An 18833-nucleotide genomic window follows, 5' to 3' on the forward strand; every position below is an offset into this window, starting at 1 on the left:
AGTAACTTCTGTGCACTCCTCGTAGCCAAGAGTAGAGCAGGGAAGTAGAGACGATAGGCCACGTGCAAATGCTTCCAGACTCCAGCGTAGAGCTCCCTTTCCTTGTCTAGCAGTGTAACTAGAGAAAAAGTCAATTAAAACGCTAACAACATGAACTGTTTCTGCAAAGGGAATTAAAAATGTTGGGTTATTAAGATCATTAATTGTCCTCTAATCCAGTGGGGGATTTTCATGTCAACTTCACCGGAACACTTAAAAAAAAAAGTTACTGAACAAATACTGCACCTCATGTCCTGAAGGATCCCAGAGTACCTCAGAGCTGGGATGTTTGGTGAATCCTTCGGTCCATGTTGAAATGCAGCTGCTTGTAGGGTAGAGCATTGTAGCCATACATTACTTCCATTGATTAAACTTGTCCAGCTGGAACTATCATCACTGCAAGGTGCTTGGATCCCACTGTGATGGGCCACATATAAGAACCCAGGATAGAATAATGGGAGGGATGGAGGGGGAGTTGAAGAAGCAGAATGCAAAAGCCAGAGATGGAATTTTGAAGCCAGGTGTCTGTGATCCCCTAAATAAATACTTAAAGCTATAAATATTTCCTGGGTCTGATCAAACCCTCCACTCCTTTCCTAAAATTAGCTGATATTCTTCTGTTTTTCAGTATAGATGCTCATTTTTCCTTTTAACAGCAGCAGTGAAAACGAGGCATTTTAGAAATGTTGTGTCTTCCAAAGTGTTGCCTGGTGATAATGTTGCAGTTACATATCGGGGGTGCTACAGTGAGTGATGGGGCTTTTGTTCAACTGTCAGTATAACTAGCTTCAACCAGAGCGCAATAGTGTAAGTAAAGCATAGGTGAAGGTGTCTAGTACAACCTGTACCTGGGTGTCAGGGAGCATGTAGGACTTGGAGCTAAAAAGGTTAGTGCCACATTAGGAAGCCTGGACTTACCACCCTCTGCAAAATGTTCCTTTCATGAGGCAATTTAAAACATCTGCATCAAAATTCTAGGGCCCAAAGTTCTTGCTGTGGCTAAGTGGTATGGGGCCTTCTTATCTGTAAAGAATGCAGAGTATATTATATTAATTGCTCTCCACAGAATATATCCCTGCCAGAGCTTAACTTGCATGTTCAGCCTAGACTGGAGTGCTGTACTGTATGCTTGTTACAGCAAGGTGTTTGGTCTCCGGAGAGTGGCTATAACAAATTTATTGCAAGTGAAGGCCGGAGGCCTTTTTTGAATGATGCTAGGTGAATGCTAGGCTCTCTAATTGTGTGTTTTTTTCCCCCCAGCAGGCAAAGTAGGTAAAGGTTCTGTATAAACGGAGGGTATCATTTATTCTCATGTGAAGGGATGAAAATCACAGTAACTCATTCAGTCGCTTGCTATAAATACAACAAATTGCCTGGAATGTTGGTGCTGCTCTTAACGGTTTCCTTGGCCAGGTGCTGCTGTGGATTACCAGTGCCAAGGGGCCAAAAGGCATTTTTGAAGCCTGTGTTCTTTCCCCGTTGGGCTAGATGTGCTATAAAAATCAGTGCTGAGCACAGAGGCTCCTTGGCTCAATATGCATAAGTGCTGCAGTTGTACCTAAAAGTTCTCCTGACTCTTGTCTGCTGTAACAACCGTTGCTGAGGCAGCTGCATCTCTTTCCTTTTTTTACCTCATGAGTGGGTGCTGGAGGGAGGAGAAGTGAGGGCTCCAAGAAGAAAATGGTCTGGGTAGCATGCAGAAGGACCCCAGGTGAACCAGTTGCTTGGGGAAAACTTCCTTTCTCGGGGGCTGTTCTAAGCTGTCCAATTCCAGGAGAGCAGCCCTCTCTGTTTTGTACTGTGGCTGTGATTGACTTCATTTTATCCCTGAGCTTTGCCTGTTGCTCAGACTGCTCTAGCTAATTTCCACATGCAGAAAATCAAGTCTGTGACCAAAATCACCACAGAAATCAACCCCTGCTTGAGGAACCCAGTGGTGGATAGTAGAGTTGTTTTTTGTATTCCCTCTTGTACGTAAATTCCCATAGTTGCATATGATCTATGTAATAACAAAGCTTCTCTGACAGTACTAATTCTTTCCCCTGGCTCTCTTTCTTGCCAGGTAAAGCTTTTCCATGGATCGCTGGTTCCCTGTGAGAAGTCAGTCAGCTGTCGAGAGCCCTGCTGAAGCCTTAACTATGAAGGAGAAACTTTCATCTCTGCAATATTGAAACCAAAACAAACATTGGCTCCTCCGTGATGTTATTTATACAGCACACGGCAGCGGGGTGTTTGATTGTCTGCCCAAAATATCACTATTAAACTCCTAGTTTCCAAACTTCCACAGTAGAATGACCTGAGATCCTCCTCGTAGACTCTGCTCTGTTGCTTGAAGAGGCTGTGGGGTTGCTAAAGCATATGGGCTGGCTACAGCACTGTGTGTAGACTTTCAGCACTCACTGGTCCAAATACATTTTGTAAAAGGAGGAAAACCACCCCCAAATCAGTCCCCAAAAGACTTTCTTCTCTAAAAGCTGAATCCGATACTTTTGGTCTCTGTTAAACAGATCTTGTGTTTTAAAGACTTGGAATTGTATGATCCTGGGCCTAGAGAAATACTTGCCCATCTGATGAAGGCTGGTGGCTGAAACTGCTGTGTGTGGTGTTGGGTTCTTTATTATTTTTTTTAATTTTGTGACTGTTGTAAAAAATTGTAATGACTTGCTACTGATTTTAACAATTGCACTAAACCGTCCTATAATGATGTACTCATTTCCCAGTAGAGCGCTGGTCAGACTTACTTGCATAACATGAGACCAGAGGGAAGCAGAAAAACTAGGCAAATACTGTACTACGGGAATCTTGGATTAGAGGAAATAGATCTCTGTTTTTGTAATTCCCCGCCCTTCATAAGAAGTAAGACACTACATTTTTTGCTATCTTGTGTCCTCTCCTGCTGTAACTCTTCTGCTAATCAAATTTTTAATCAAACTTTTTACAAGAGATCTGATATGCAGTTGTTAAATTGCAGGAGGAGAACACTGGTTCTCCCTACCGCTGCTTAGAATCATTCATACAAAGAATCCTATCTGCCCCAAACTGGAAATTCCCCCCGCCACCCCACAGCTGGCTGCCAAATCCTATATTACACTCAGATATGTTTTTTCCCCTTGCTTCCTGCAGTGCTTTACACTGGGGAGGGTAGAACTGTGGGATGGTTATTTTAAAAAAAAACTAGAATATCTAATCTAGGCTGATTAAGACCATAGCCTATGAGTTCTGTGCATAAATTCGATGCCATTCTTTGAAAGCTCTGTTGAGTTCAAAGTTATTAGCATAGTTGCTCTGTTTTATGGTGTTTCTGAAAAGCAGCTGCAGTTCTGATGAGCTTTGCTTGAGATATTGACTCTCACTGTGCGTTCTACCAATATTTATGTCAAATACCCTTTTACTTTGGGATTTTAACCCATCTGGAGCCTCTCTTGCCTTTATGATGTTAAAATTACCTCCTGTTTTGGGAATGTACTGACATTTGCTTGGTGGGTTGTGACTGCTAAGAATCTGTTGCAAAGCTGCCTCTGTAATGACTGCTCAGAGGTTGCCCATGATAATGCATTCTGGAATTCTTGATTTGTTATCATGACAGTAGGTTATACTACTCTCACTTGTTTGAAGCACTCCCAACGCTTGCATCCTGAAACAGCCTGGCATAGATGCTGCACTCTTCACTCCACTTTATCTGTTTGCAAGAAGGCCTCCGTGCTCTGCAGTAGCCATTTGCATTGACAAGCAAAATTGTTGCTGTCTTCTGTGGAGTGTACAGTGCACTTTGGTGGTGTCCCTCTGAGTTCTTGACTGATGTAACCCCAGCATTCTAAATTCCTCTCCCCTCACCATCTGCTAAATCAGAGTCTTTTGACACTCCATGTTTCCTCTTTAAAGTGTAGCAATAGTCAGAAAAGTGACAGGGTAAGATGTTCACCTTCATACTCAACAGATCTACTTCTCATGTGTCTGATTTCATATGTGCTTGCTTCATTGGCCTGTGCATTTTTATTCATATTGGCTATGCAGAGCTTACACAGCTCTGGAAGAGGGAACTGGATTCCATTCTGCTTTATGAATCCTTGGCTAAACTTTTGAGTTCCAAGGGTGGAATTGTTATTGCTAGTGACAACATGATAGGCAGAACCAGCTGCGTGTTCGGATCCCAGGTGGAGTTTCCAGCACCGTCAGTTAGCAAAACTGGCCTCTGTTGACTTGGAGCACATTTGCTCTAGGAGAGACAGAGAATGCAAAAGAACTTCCTCATGGGATTTCTGCTGTCACTTCTCAAACTGTTAATGCACTTTGGGAGAGAATCCCATTCTGTACAGAGCAATGTGGCTAATAGTATCGCACATTAAAAGAGGGAGCCAAGGCAATTGGAAGTCAATAAAAGGTGGTGGTGGAAAATTCTTTGGCACAAGTGTGCTTTCATCTGAACTTTACCAAGAGAGTATTCAGTAAAGGCTTTACAGCTGGCCAATGTTGGAAAATTCCCACAGCAGAACTAATATTAGACATCCAGGCAATATCAATGTACTATTTTTTATCCTTTTATCATGGAGTAAATTCAGGTCACTCCATGGTGCTGTTACTGAGCAATATTTTAATGTGTCAGCTAAGAGGTAAAAGGTGGAGAAATTGATTAGGGTAGGTCCCAGCACACTGAGCTCTGGATTGCAGGAACCGCAAGAGGCCCATAGGCTAGGATGACACACTATGTGATTGGGAACACTTTCAAGACAGCATATGACAGAAATGGACTAGATGGCTCTCAATAGGCAATGTGATGTCCCTTTGGAGTTGGTAAACACTACGAAGAAGAGCTGAGTTGTGAGAAGTTCTTGGACAGGTTGAGCCCTGAAGTGAAAAATGGCAACGCTGGGTAGAAGGATGGGTTAAAGCTTCAATTATCTTGTTGCTGAAGGGGGAAAGAGGGTGGCATGGCTACTCTCCCAGTGAAAGAGCCATCATGGCGTAGTGGTTGTACATCCCTTTCAGAGGAGAATTTATGGAGAGATCTGGAGCTCCAGAGGACATGTCCTTGGTCTGACATGGCCTGTTTGGAGTATCCTGAACCTTTTCTGGGACCAAGGACTTTTTTTTTTTTTTTCTGCTGAAGACCAGATCAAGGTTCTGCAGATGCAGAGAGAGGAGGAAATAAGGCCAGTTTCAGTTTACCTGGCCTTTTGGATGGCCTGAGCTAACTCTTGCTGAAGGCAGTGGGCGTCTGTGTCTGGGATTTGTCAGGCCTTATGAGCACTGCTGAGTTTAAGTAGGTCAAAGGCAGTCTGCCTGACTTGCCTATTGCTAACAACCAAGATTGTTTCTGTAGTCCTCCAGTGAACCTTTTGATCGGGATTTTTCTCTCTCTCTCCACTCCCCTGCCTCCCCCTCCCCCCGAAGGCACCAATGATGTAGATGCCCAACTCTCTTTGGAATTAGGGCACCTAGCTCCCTTGGGCTCCTTTGGTAAAACCCACCTGTGTGTATATATACTAATGGTGTTGGAGGCCGGGGGAAAAATGGCTGCCTGATGAAGGAAATCAGGGCGTCTTTACTAGTGTCATTCAAGGTCATGTCAATGAACCTAAATGCTTGCCTGATGTTAAATTGCTATTGTAAACATGAGACGATATTTACCTCTAATCTAAAGATCACTATATGTGATTTCAGGTGTTTGTCTAGCTAAATGTTTCTATAGGTTTATTTCAGTTAAGACTTTAAGAGCACTTGATGTAACTCATCTCTATAGTATATATATGAATATTTTTTTATAGGTGGTAATTAGTTACAACAAAGCTTAAATGATTTTGGACTCTCTAATTTTAGGTTTCTGTTGAAGAATGGCTAGTCATTAACCACTATATTGAAGTAATACATGTTCTGTGTGTCTTGCATTGTAGAGTTCCGGTCTGGTTGCAATTGTAACTGGTTTCAATGTTTGCTGCTCTTTGTGGTGCATTGTGTTAAACTTGCTTTGGCAGAGAGTGTTTTTAAAGGCCCATTTTTATTTTATAGAAAACGGAGAAACACTATAGTATAACATTCATGTTACATTTAACTTACTATTCAGCAAAATACTTTAAGTACCAGTTTAATCAAAGCAATAGAGATCAAGTAAACTAAAGTCATTTTTACTGGAACATGCCACAACACAGAGACAAATTACAGTCTCTTTACTCTGCTGACCATAATTCTTTTTGGGGAGGTTCCATTTGAGAACCCACAATGCTCAGCTGATCAGAGGCTCTTTTTTCCCTCTGGGTCTGCTATGTCTGCTCTTCTGAGAGAGAGGAATCACTTGTGTAGAACTACATGCCTATATGGCCCTCTCAGCAAACTGAACAAGGGACAAGGTCCGTCTCACCAGAAGGAGTAAGCTGGAACTGGATATGACTTTTTCAGCAAGAGGCTGAAATGATTGCAAACTCTTTTTATAATCCTTGCTACTTTATAATGAAGTTGCATACATCAGACTTTATTCCAAGCACAAACTGACTTAATGTTATTAAATGAGCACACAAGCTGGAGTGAATTTGGATAGCCAGTTTTGTAAGTATACCCTCTGAATTACTGTTGATGATGTAATTTCATCAGGGTGGAGATTGTGGACTTAAAATAAGATTTCTCTTTTCAGTTTCTGCTTCTGCTGTTTTCGTATATGGTTTTGTAAGAACCATGCGTTCCCGTTTGTGCAATCACTAGACCATTGATGAAAATGTTGATTTAGAATTTGCCCTTGTGACCAAAAGCTTCCATTAAAAAAAAATGGTAATGCAAGTTTGGATGGACATCTCACATTACAATAGAAACTGTCACCATTAAACATGTTCTTGTAAATCCACCCCTGAGAGTTCTGTTTGGGAAGGGGAAAGGGGTGATAGGCCTTTCTCGATAAACTAAACAGTAATAAGTCACCAGGACCAGATGGTATTCAGCCAAGAGTTCTGAAGGAATTCAAATGTGAAATTGCAGGACTACTAACTGTAGTCTGTAATCTGTCATTTAAATCAGCTGTACCAAATGACTGGAGGATAGCTAATGTGATGACAATTTTTAAAAAGGGCTCCAGAAGTGATCCCAGCAGTTACAGGCAAGCCTGACTTCAGCACCGGGCAAACTGGTTGAAATGATAGTAAAGAACAAAATTGTCAGAGGCATAGATGAACATAATTTGTTGGGGAATAGTCGACATGGTTTTTGTAAAGAGAAATCATGTGTCTGACGTCTACCAGAATTCTTTGAGGGGGGTCAATGAGCATGTGAATAAGAGGCATCTAGTGGATATAGTGTACTTAGATTTTTAGAAAGTCTTGGAGGTCCCTCACCAAAGGCTCTTAAACAAAGTAATATGTCATGGGATAAGAGGGAAGGTCCTCTCATGGATTGGTAACGTTTTAAAAGATAGGAAACAAAGAATAGGAATAAATGGTTAGTTTTCAGAATGGAGAGGGGTAAATAGTGGTGACCCCCAGGAGTCTGTACTGGGCCCAGTCTTATTTAACATTCATAAATTATCTGGAAAAAGGGGTAAACAGTGAGGTGGCAACATTTTCAGATGATACAAAACTACGCAAGATAGATCAGTCCCAGGCAGACCGAAGAGCTAGAAAATACTCTCTCAAAACTGGGTAACAAAATGGCAGATGAAATTCAGTGTTAATAAATGCAAAGTAATGCACACTGGAAAACATAATCCCAACTATACATATAAAAAGATGGGGTCTAAATTAGATGTTACCACTTAAGAAAGAGATCTTGGAGTCATTGTGGATAGTTATCTGAAAACATCCACTCAATGTGCAGCGGCAGTCAAAAAAAAGCGAACAGAATGTTGGAAATCATTAAAAAAGGGATAGATGATAAGACAGAAAGTATGTTGCCTCTATATAAATCCAGGATTCACCCACATCTTAAATACTGCAAGTGTGGTTGCCCCATCTCAAAAAAAGATTTATCGGAATAGGAAAAGGTTCAGAAAAGGGCAACAAAAATGATTAGGGGTATGGAACAGCTGCCATATGAGGAGAGAATAAGAAGACTGGAACTTTTCAGCTTGGAAAAGAGGTGACTAAGGGGGGACATGATAGAGGTCTATCAAATCATGATTGGTTTGGAGAATGTAAATAAGGAAGTGTTATTTACTCCTCATAACACAAGAACTAGGGGGCACCAAACAAAATCAATAGGCAGCAAGTTTAGAATAAAAGGAAGATTTTTTTCACACAATGCACAGTCAACCTGTGGAACTCCTTGCCAGAGGATGTGAAGGCCAAGCCTATAACAGGGTTAAAAAAAGAACTAGATATGTTCATGGAGGATAGGTCCATCAATGGCTATTAGCCAGGATGGGCAGGGATGGTGTCCCTAGCCTCTGTTTGCCAGAATTTGGGAATGGGTGACGGGATGAATCACTTGGTGATTACCTGTTCTGTTCATTCCCTCTGGGGCCCTTGGCATTGGCCATTGTCAGAAGACAGGATACTGGGCAAGATGGACCTTTGGTGTGACCCAGTATGGCCACTATTATGTTCTTGAGAGAGAAGGTGTCACTGGTGAAGTTCAGTCAATATAAAGGGGAATCTTGATTCATCCCCCAATAATGATGACTGCCAAAATCTAATGTGCAAGCACCTTTGTCCAGGGGGTCCAAAATAGACTGAGATACAGGGAGGGCAACACAGGCAGCATGGCGCAGTGACCGGCTGTCTCAGGGAGGAAAATGAATCAACAATTCAGCTCAATCCTCACCACAGCTCAGCTGCTCAGCCTGGGATCATGCAGACAAAAGTCACTGAGTTTTCTTCAGCTCCTAATCAATACAATGAACATTTTCCAGCTCCCTGAACCCACATTCGCTACCATGGAGCCTGCATACATGGCTGCCCCAAGCTTTTGTGCCTTTGAAAGCCTTTGAGCTGGGCCTTTCCCGCCCCACCCACTGGGAACAAGCAGCCTGTGGTTTCCCTGAGAGGGATGCCGACCAACCTAATTGCCAGCAGCTTTCAGAGTAGTCTCTTACCTCTATGTCACAGGTTTCCCATATGTAAAGCCAGGATCTGGCCTACCTAACACGACTGGGTTGGGTGTTTAGGTGCAAGTCACTCTGGCAGTTAGGGTGACCAGCTGTCCCGATTTTATAGGGACAGTCCCGATATTTGGGGTTTTGTCATATATAGGTGCCTATTACCCCTCACCCCCGTCCCAATTTTTCATACTTACTATCTGGTCACCCTACTGGCAGTGCAAAGTATCCTTGTTATGCTGGGTAACAAAGCTGTAGTTCAAGACTGCTTACGGGTTTTGCGTCAGATAAATGTTTTCTATCGATGCTACTATCATGGAGCTGATAGTCTGGCTAGGCTCTTCTCATACAACCCCTATTTCAGGTACAGTCTTTTACCTTTCTAGACCCTGGAACAGGGTGAAGAGAGCCTGCCAACCAAAGAATTATTGTATGCATCATCCCTTGCATGAGCCAGTTCGCTGCATCTCCCTGTTGCACCAGATTGTGTTCATCTTGACATCTTCATTTCCCACTTGATAACAATTGCAGTAATAGTCTAAAGGTAATTCTGTGCTGCTTACAAAGGGCAGCTGCTTTCCAGTTGGTATCTTTTAAATCATGTCCTGCTGCCTGCAAAGTGAATTTAAACATCCTGATTCATAATAAACCTATTAAAATGCTGTCAGGCTTCAGCCACCAACCACAACAGATCAGCTGTTGTGCAGCTCTCTGTGGGGACTTAAAGCCTCAGCGAAGTGAAGACTGTCTCGTTTCACTTTTCCTAAGGTATTTAACTCACTTCTGGTGGAGCAGGGCATGAAGCCTAGAGGTTTGCGACAGAAGCAGCAAGACACAGAGTTGTTGTCTGAATATTTTCATGCAGTTTGTAGCTTTCCCGAGAGCACAGTGCAGAGCTGGGAGGATCTCTCTACCAGTTTTGGGCTGCAGACATGAGAGGACCATGTAATGAGAGCAGGTAGACTTTTGAATTCATTTCCAGGCAGCTTCTCATTAGAAAGATGGGGACAAATGGGAAGGAGCTTAGAGAAGAGAAGCTGAAATGATCATGGACCTGGAGAAAGTGGTGTGTGAGGAAAGACTAAGAGCTTAAAACGTAAGTTGGCAAAGAGACTCTCAAGGCTGCAGCTGTAGGTGGGAAGGGAAGGCAGGCATACCACAAATATTTGAACTCTACAAATCCCATGGAGTCAGCTCGACTTATTTAGGGTGTCTAAGTAGGAGTAATGGGATAAATGTGAATGAGTATTACCAATTTGTTTGTTTAATTATTAAAACAAGTTTTCTGACGGAGCTTGTCCTGCCTTTTTGTTCAGATGTTTTAAAAACAACTTTTCTCCTCTGACATTTAGAAGGTTTTTGCATGGTGCTGAGGGTAAAGTCAAACACATTTGGGCCCCTCTCCCTTTCTCAATGTGCATGCCTCTGCCTGCTGCCTTTTCAGTTTCAGCTCTGCTGCTGGAGCCGGTAACCACACTCGTGTAGTGCCTGGGATAGGGCTTGCATTGTCGAAACCGAATTAGATGCAAAGTGACCAAACTCGTACAGTGCTTGTGATCGTAGGGATTCCTTGTAACAGCAATAAGTACAAAACTTGGATGGCAATGGTTTGTGATGCTTTTCTTAAAAAGAGTTGACTACTGAAGATCTGACTCATTCCTGACAGTGAGATCTATTAGAGTATGAAACTGTTTCCAAGGAAAATAGTGGAAACCCTAATTTGCTTGGAACACTGGTAGCTCCGCCAAATAAGTAAAGTTGAAAGTATAAGTGACTTGGCAGAGGGATGGACTGAATGACCTGATACAAGAGGTATCTTCTATCTCTAATTTCTAGCATGAATTTTCTCCCTCTGCAGTTGTTCAGCTGTATTTCATAAGGGCTCAGTTTCCCAGTGACTGCTCATTCGTGGCTAACTAAATGAGCTGAACGTGCTGAAGAATGTTGCTTGTTTCTGACAGACATGCTTTTGCTGCTTGTCTTTGCCACTTAGTTTTCCTGAAGCAGTTGTTTTTAAAGCTGAAAGGCAAAGTAAAAAATAGATAAGGTCCTTTATTGCTTACGATGTGTAAGGTTGGTCTCTCGGCTTTTTCTGTCCTGCTTGTGCGCGTGTGTGGTTTTCTAGTTGTTTGCATGAGCTCTAACTCCTCTTTCCTGTTTGCTGGATGACTTTGGAGGACTTAAATGTCACATGAGGCCCTGTTGAGTGCTGTGGCTCATGATCCCCTCACCCAATCCAGGGATCCACTTCATCACTGGCAGAACCCTTCCCAGCTTGGTATCATCTGCAAACTTTGGCCAGGACAAGCACCTGTCAGGGATGGTGACTCTAGATAACACTTAGTCCTGCCTCAGTGCAAGGGACTGGACTGGGTGACCTGTTGGGATCCCTTCGGTCCTACTTTTCTATGATTTTCCTGGTGTAGTGGAAGGCTAACGCTGAAGGAGTTAAACTGCGTCACTGTAACAGGAGAACACAAGCAAACTCTTAATGTTCTAGTTCTGTCCTGGTTACTGCCTTTTTAGAGGAAACACCACACAGCATCTGAGAATCTAAGCTGCAGATTCTTACACATGGCAGGAATTTTGTGGTAGGGTGAGGAGTTTCTCAGAACTTCAACCACAGGATGGGAAATAAACTAGATGACCTACTGCTAGAGCTCCATCTCCACCTACAACAGTCCATGTTTCAAACTCTGTTAGTCTTGCTTCTACATATTCTACGTCTATGGACCCCACCACTGTCCTATCTGAGCACCTTTCTGACTCTTCTTGCTCTGTATTATGTAACTTCAATATATACAATTACACAGTCCTAAAGTTATTATTCATCAACTACCTTCCACTCAGAACCAAGTTGTTGTTCATAGATTTTTAAAGCTAGAAGGGCCATTGTGACCATCTAGATTCCTGCACCAAGCCCAGTAATTTGTAGCTGAAATAATAATGATGGGAGTATTACCATTTAATAGACGGCACAGAGATGACAGTGACTGGCTGAAGGTCATAAGAAGTCCGTGACCAAGGCAGGAAGGGAATCTTTTTCACTCAGCTCCTAGTCCTAAGCCTGGACCACGTTAAATCTTTGAGCTGAAACTGCATGTAAAGAGCAGGCATCTCTTCGGGCTGTGGGAGGAGACAAGGGGCATACATTTGTTTGTGTATCTCATATCAACCCTGAATCATGTATCAACCTAAAATAATCGCTGTGCTGATGACAAGTGGAAAGTGCTTCATCCATCCTAGCTTTTTCAGTCAGTGGCCCTGCAGCCTTTGCCACTGAGTTCATGGGCTGCTTCTGCTTCCTAGAATAAATAATTTTTTACTGTACATGCCTTTTCTCCAGCAGGCTGCTGCCCTGACAGATACATTTAGTTGAAGAAAAGCTTTAAAAACAAAACAAAACACAACACCACATTTCTCATCATTTGCCCTGGATTTGTAAAGGTTTAGATCAGGTTGACAACATTTGACATCTTCATACTTCATTTCTGCTGGCATGTGCCTGCAAGAGTCTGTCACAGCGGTGCGCTTTGGGCAGTGTCAGAAATTATTGGTCTTTCTCTCGACTGTTTTTTGTACTGCTGATGAGACGGATCACCCCCCATAGTATCCAAGGGCTTCCCAGGTGAATTAGAATGGCATAGAGCAGGGGTTCTCAAACTAGGGGTTGGGACCCCTCAGGGGGGTCGCAAGGTTATTACATGAGGGGTCATGAGCTGTCACCCTCCACCACAAACCCTGCTTTGCCTCCAGCATTTATAATGGTATTAAATATATTAAAGTGTTTTTAATGTATAAGGGGGGGTCGCACTCAGAGGCTTGTTGTGTGAAAGGGGGCGCCAGTACAAAAGTCTGAGAACCCCACTGTTGTCTCTTCCGTGGTTACATAACCCAAGCAGAGCCTTCTATATGAAGGACTCAATCCTGTTGGTTATGATGGAAAAGCTTTACCAATGAGGAGGGCCATTCAGCATGTCCTGAAGCATGTCACTCTTCCTTGCCCCCCACCCCCTCCCTGTCCTGCTCCCAGACACAGTGTAAGAGACTCTCTAATGCAGTCAGTCAACTTGTGATGAAACTTTTGTCACCAGCACTCGAGCAACCTTCCCTACAGTTGTTATGGGGTCACCCATGAACTAGCCTTGTGGACAAGGCTTGTGCAAAGGAGGTCTAGGGGCCATTTCTTTGATGGTTGAGAACCAAAAGATTGTTACAAGGTGTCACTAAACCACTGACAGATTGGTCTTGTCAGAAAAGCATTATTCGCTACCAGAGCTTTCGGGGAATGCCCAGGCTTCGTTAACCTCCAGCGTCTGCCCATCAAACCAAATTCCACATCCCAACAGGAGCAGAATGCCTAGCGTGGAATCGATGAAAGTGATTGTCAGCCCACGGTACAGGTGAAATTTCTAATTGCCCAAGCTCAAACTATCCCAAATATTAGATCAAAAGTGTATTCCAGATATCCTGCAACTGAATATGGAGGTCTGGCATGCTGAGACTACATATCCCAGCATGCACTGCCCTCTCTTGAGCCAAGCTGTAAGATGGCACATTCTGAGACCTGTATTGAGGCATTTTTGCACAAGTCTGTACCACACCCATTTGCCCAGAGCATGCCTCTTTGCTCTGTGCCTTGTGGCTCCTTGCTGGACGGGAAAAAATATTGCGGGATTTTTTTTGGTGGCCGAGAAAAATCCTAAATTCCCCCCCCTACCCCCCACTTCTGGTCAAGATTGATTTTTGGTGTTTTCCTCGTTGCAATAAAAAAAAAAAAATTCGCTCAAATGTAACATTCCAATGCTATTTTGAAAATGTCAAAACATTGGCATTTTCTGATTTTGTTTTCCTTTTTATTTTTTCAGCCAAAACTATTTGCTGAATCATTTTATTGTAAACTTACTGTTTCCTGAAAAACAGAGTTTAATTCTGGATTCCAGCCTGCTCTCCTACAGTTGAAAGCCAAATATATTGTAGTAGGATTAGCACTTCCAAATCCCGCTGGCCTTAAATAAAATGGTAATTAGTAACACTCAAGCTATTGAAGAAGTTGGCGCGGCTGGCACTAAACAGCTGCTGTTTGCTGACCTGTTCAAGTCGACAAATAATGTTGTCCCTGCATGGAAGTGTGTGATATATTTAAATCACATAATTACTGCCCATTGTTTGTTCATGTTTAAAGAAACAAATGGTTTGCTCTTAACCTACCCACTATCAGAAGTAAATTGTTCAGCATTCGTTATTTGTGAGCTATAAAGATCATCTGAATTTATTTTCATTTCTTCTTATATGTTTAAAAGCTGCAGGGTGTACTTTTATGCTCCCGCAGCCAAGGATTTGTGGAATTGACTAATAGTCTATGTTGCATATTTACAAACACTATTATTATTTATTAATGGAGCATTTCAGGGGTAAAACCCTGCCACGTGACACCAGCCTTTCAAAATGAGACATTCATGTCTGAGTATGAAATTAGAGCTGGCGTAACACAGGAATCAATGAGAGTCACTCATTAGTGTGAAAGCAAAAGGGGGTAGGGGAAACAGCTTCTTGCAAGGATGTATATGATTTTAAAAGTACATGAGAAGTTAACTGTAATACTCAATGTCCCAGGAGATTGATCCTGGGACTTTCGTGGAGGTGCAACTCTGTTTCACACGGTGTGGCCCTTTGCCCTCCTCTAGTGGCCAGGCTGTGTATTTGCACTGAAGCATTTAAACCTGGGGCACCAAACCTTTGCCCGGCAGAGGAATACATTGGCCACTCATCCAGGTGTAGAGAGCTCTATTAAGTTTGAACAGAAGGAAGCAAGTAGAAGTGGCCCTTGTCTTTAACACAGAGGGGGAAACTGCTGAGATAACAGTTCCTAGCATGCAATGCTGTGTTTTGATACAAGCAATCATCACGGGGATCAAGATGAAACATTGCATATGGGGAATAATTTGAATTTAAGGGTTTATCCTGCTGCCCGGTGCTGTAGTAGGAGTTCCTTCCACATAAGATCAGTTCAGCTCTGACCGCCATATGTATAAACCAGTACAGTACATTAAACCAGCTGCACCAAGAGAACACTGGTTCTTAAGCTTATTGGATTGCAGCCCCCTCTTCTTTGCGTCTGGAGTAGTTTATGCCTCTCCCTGCGGCACAAGTATGTGTGCTAATTTAATAAAAACCAACTTGCAACTCACTAAATATTAAGTTATATTGTGCAAGCCTTTCTGAGCATAAAACTCAGTGGTTGCTCCACATTTTCAGTCATCAAGTAGTGAAGCTGTACTGTATGTCGTCTTCTTGCTATTTCCTCCGTTTGATTTTATGCTGCATCACTGCCTTAACTGTACCACACGTTACTGTTTGTGTAGCTTGCTTCTCAATATCTCCCACCAGTAGTGGTGTGTCACTAGACTCAGGATACGTCCAGACTACTCGCCATATCGGCGGGTAGCGATCGATTTATCAGGGATTGATATATCGCGTCTCGTGTAGACATCGATCCCCGAACGCGCTCCCTGTTGACTCCGGAACTCCACCGGAGCGAGCGGTGGTAGCAGAGTCGGCGGGGGAGCTGTGGACGTTGATCTTGCGCGGTGAGGACGGGAGGTAAGTCGGAATAAGATACTTCAACTTCAGCTACAGTGTTCCTGTAGCTGAAGTTGCGTATCTTACATCAACACCCCAAACACGCCCCCCCCCAGTGTAGACCAGGCCTCAGTTTCAGCTTCTTTATTTTTCACCTGAGATTTTTTTTCTGTTACATGAACGAGTCAATGATCCATTATAATAAGAGCAAAAACAAAACGGTGGTTGTGGTTGATGCTTACAAACAAATGTGCACACTGCATTGTAGCAAACAGATGAAGGTAAAGGGCTTATCTCCACTTATCATGGATCGATGTTGCAGCAATCGATCCACCGGGGGTTGATTTAGTGGGTCTAGTGAAGACCCGCTAAATGACTGCCGATCGCTCTTCCGTTGACTCTGGTACTCCACCGGAATGAGACGTATAAGGTAAGTTGATGAGAGAGTTTCTCCCATCGACTCAGTGCGGTGCAGATACCGTGATAAGTCAACCTAAGGTACGTTGACTCCAGCTATGTGAATAACATTCACATAACTGGAGTTGCATAATTTAGGTCAACTTAACCCCATAGTGTGGACCTGCCCACTGATGCCAACGACTTTGTATAATGCTATGCAAGTTTAACAGGAATCTGTCGATATGCACAGCGCCATCTAGAGTGAAATGCACAGCACCATTAGAAGACCTGAAATGTCTGGAGGAATCAGCTTTGCTGGTTATTCATTGCTGTGGGTAAAATGTACACAGTAAGTTTTTTCCGCTAAAGCTTCTCACCCCCCCTGCAGAATATATTATGTGCACCCCACACACACACACAGTTTGAGAACCTCTGCTATGGAAGATACCTGCACTTGTTGGTTAAACTCCCTGCTGACCAGTTGTCATGGTATAATTCCCCAATCTGAACCTTAGAGTCCAAAAAATGGGGTACCAGCATGAATTCCTCTAAGCTTAATTACCATCTTAGATCTGATAAGCTGCCACCACCCAAAAATATATAGTGTTTTGGGGCACTCTGGTCCCCCCAAAAACCTTCCCGGGGACCCCAAGACCCAAATTCCTTAAGTCTTACAACAAAGGGGAATAAACCATTTCCCCCCCTTCTCCTTTCTTCCTCCCAGATCTTTCCCGCCCTGGGTACACTAGGAGATCACTGTGATTCAAACTCCTTGAATCACAACACAGAGAAATCAGATTCCCCCACCCCTTTCTCTCCCCCTCCCAGGCGTTCCCTCCCTGGGCTATCCTGGAGAGAGAGACAGATTCAAACTCTGTGAATCTAAACAAAGGGATTCCACCTTTCCCCCCTCCCTTCTCTCTCCCTGTCTCTCACCAATTTCCTGGTAAGTACAGACTCAATTCCCTTGAGCCTCAACAAGGGGAAAAAATCAAACAGGTCTTAAAAAGCAAAACTTTTACTTTTTTTCTTTCTTTTTATTAAAAGTTGTCTCTGTAATTTAGATGGTAAAAGTTACAGGGTCTTTCAGCTTATAGACACTAGAGAGAAGCCTCCCGCCAGCAAAATACAATTTAAAATACTCCCAGCAAACTACACATTTGCAAATACAGAAAACAATCAAAAGACTAAACTCGCCTTTTCCTGGTACTTACTAAAGTTAGAACAGAAGAGATTTTTTCAGAAAGATTGGAGGAATCTGCTCACATGTCTGGTCCCTCTCAGAATCCAGAGAGAACAAAGCAAACCCCCAAAAAACACAAACAGGCTTCCCTCCACCGAGATTTTAAAGTATCTTGTTTCCTGATTGGTCCTCCGGTCAGGTGTTTTTGGTTTCCTGTTTGTTAACCCTTTACAGGTAAAAGAGACATTAACCCTTAACTATCTGTTTATGACACCAGTTATCAAATATGGGTGACCAGAAGACATGTTATTTCAACGGACACTTCATTTGAGTAAACGTAAGTGTTTGCACAGCAGTTAGATATAGTGAGGTCTGGATTTATGTAAAAGGCAGTGGCTACTAGCTGTGCCTGGGTGAAATAAGTCTGCTTCTTGGTGGAACGTGTGCCAGAAACAGTCAGTCTAGCTGAGGTGCTGCTGAGCAAGCAGATGGGATGTGTGGGGATGTCAGATTTAACATTCTATTAATTTCTGGCCACTGAATCCTTAAAACGCACAAGGTGTTCTTCATCCTTACTGTGCTAATTGCTTTTCCCGGTTTGCCTTAGTGGGAATAAAAATCAGTGTGCCAGATCCTGCTTTGCTATGCTGGTGTAAATGTGGAGTTATTCCGCTGATTTCTGTGACATCAAGACCCTGGTCTGTATTTTCTATGCCTGGATAAAACATGATCTAGTCTTTTCATACAGCTATACACAAACTATAAACAGACACCAAGCTGGTAACTGTAGGAAGGATGGTCCAGCAATCAAGCACTCAGGCTCAGGGCTCAGTTCCTAGCTGTGTCACAGATTTCCTGGGGGATCTTGGGCAAGTCTGTTAGCCTCTCAGTTTCCCATGCGTAAACCAGGGATAGCACATGCCTGCTGACTAGGGATGTTGTGAAGGTAATTGCAGTGAAGATGCTCAGTATGGTAATGGGGGCCATATAAGAACCTTAGAGACCAAGAGCTTATACAACATGCTCCAGCTGACTTTAAAAACAAAACAAAAAGTAACTGGCGTCAGGCCTCCAAAAACGGAACTGCATAATGAGGTCTTCCCTGAACAGATCAGACAGGAGGCTCATGGGCATAATTTGTGGGCTACATAGACAGCGATGGATCAACTTCCTTCCCCACCAGGAAGAGGGGTTTGTGTAAGGTCTGTGACCTTCTGCGGAGTTCTGCAGCATGGACTTTTCAGTCCAAAGTCAGTGTTTACTGTTGCTTTGGGGAAAGTAGACTCACTGAGAAGAACTAGATCTAGCAACAGCAGCCTGGAGCTGTAGGAGGTGAGGAAACCCTCTTTTACATCAGACAAGAGGCTCAAGTGATATTTCCTGATCAGTTAGGACATAGTTCCTGCAGTGACCTACATAAACAGACAATATAGGTCCAAAAGTGGGTCTGTATCATGGAAGAAGCTGTGCAGAATTCCAAGCCAGCTGCCATACTTCTGTCTGTCCAAGTCTGACCCCTAAAGAGTGACCTGCACTCTTAGGCTGGACTGGTTCACTAAGAGCATTCTTCACCAAGGCAAACTGAACTGGATTGAACCATTTTCCTTCAGCTGACAG

The 18833-nt window shown here is 43.1% G+C and overlaps 1 protein-coding gene across 4 annotated transcripts in view; it reads left to right on the top strand.

Moving 5' to 3' along the window:
• FAM174B (family with sequence similarity 174 member B) overlaps nt 1–18833 on the top strand; it is a 56639-nt gene that overhangs the window by 18488 nt on the left and 19318 nt on the right. The window contains exon 3 of one of the 4 annotated variants that reach the window (XM_030578699.1): nt 2102–6871. The exons of 2 other annotated variants lie outside the window; for them this stretch is intronic. In XM_030578699.1, coding sequence (XP_030434559.1) covers nt 2102–2105 — 4 coding nt within the window. In that variant the 3' untranslated portion in view covers nt 2106–6871. Of the gene's footprint in view, nt 1–2101; nt 6872–17428; nt 17554–18833 lie in introns of those variants that run through there. One more of the 4 variants, XM_030578693.1, reaches the window with a different exon arrangement.

Source organism: Gopherus evgoodei, chromosome 10 (assembly GCF_007399415.2).
Source record: "Gopherus evgoodei ecotype Sinaloan lineage chromosome 10, rGopEvg1_v1.p, whole genome shotgun sequence".
In the NCBI taxonomy this organism is placed as follows: Eukaryota; Metazoa; Chordata; order Testudines; family Testudinidae; genus Gopherus; species Gopherus evgoodei.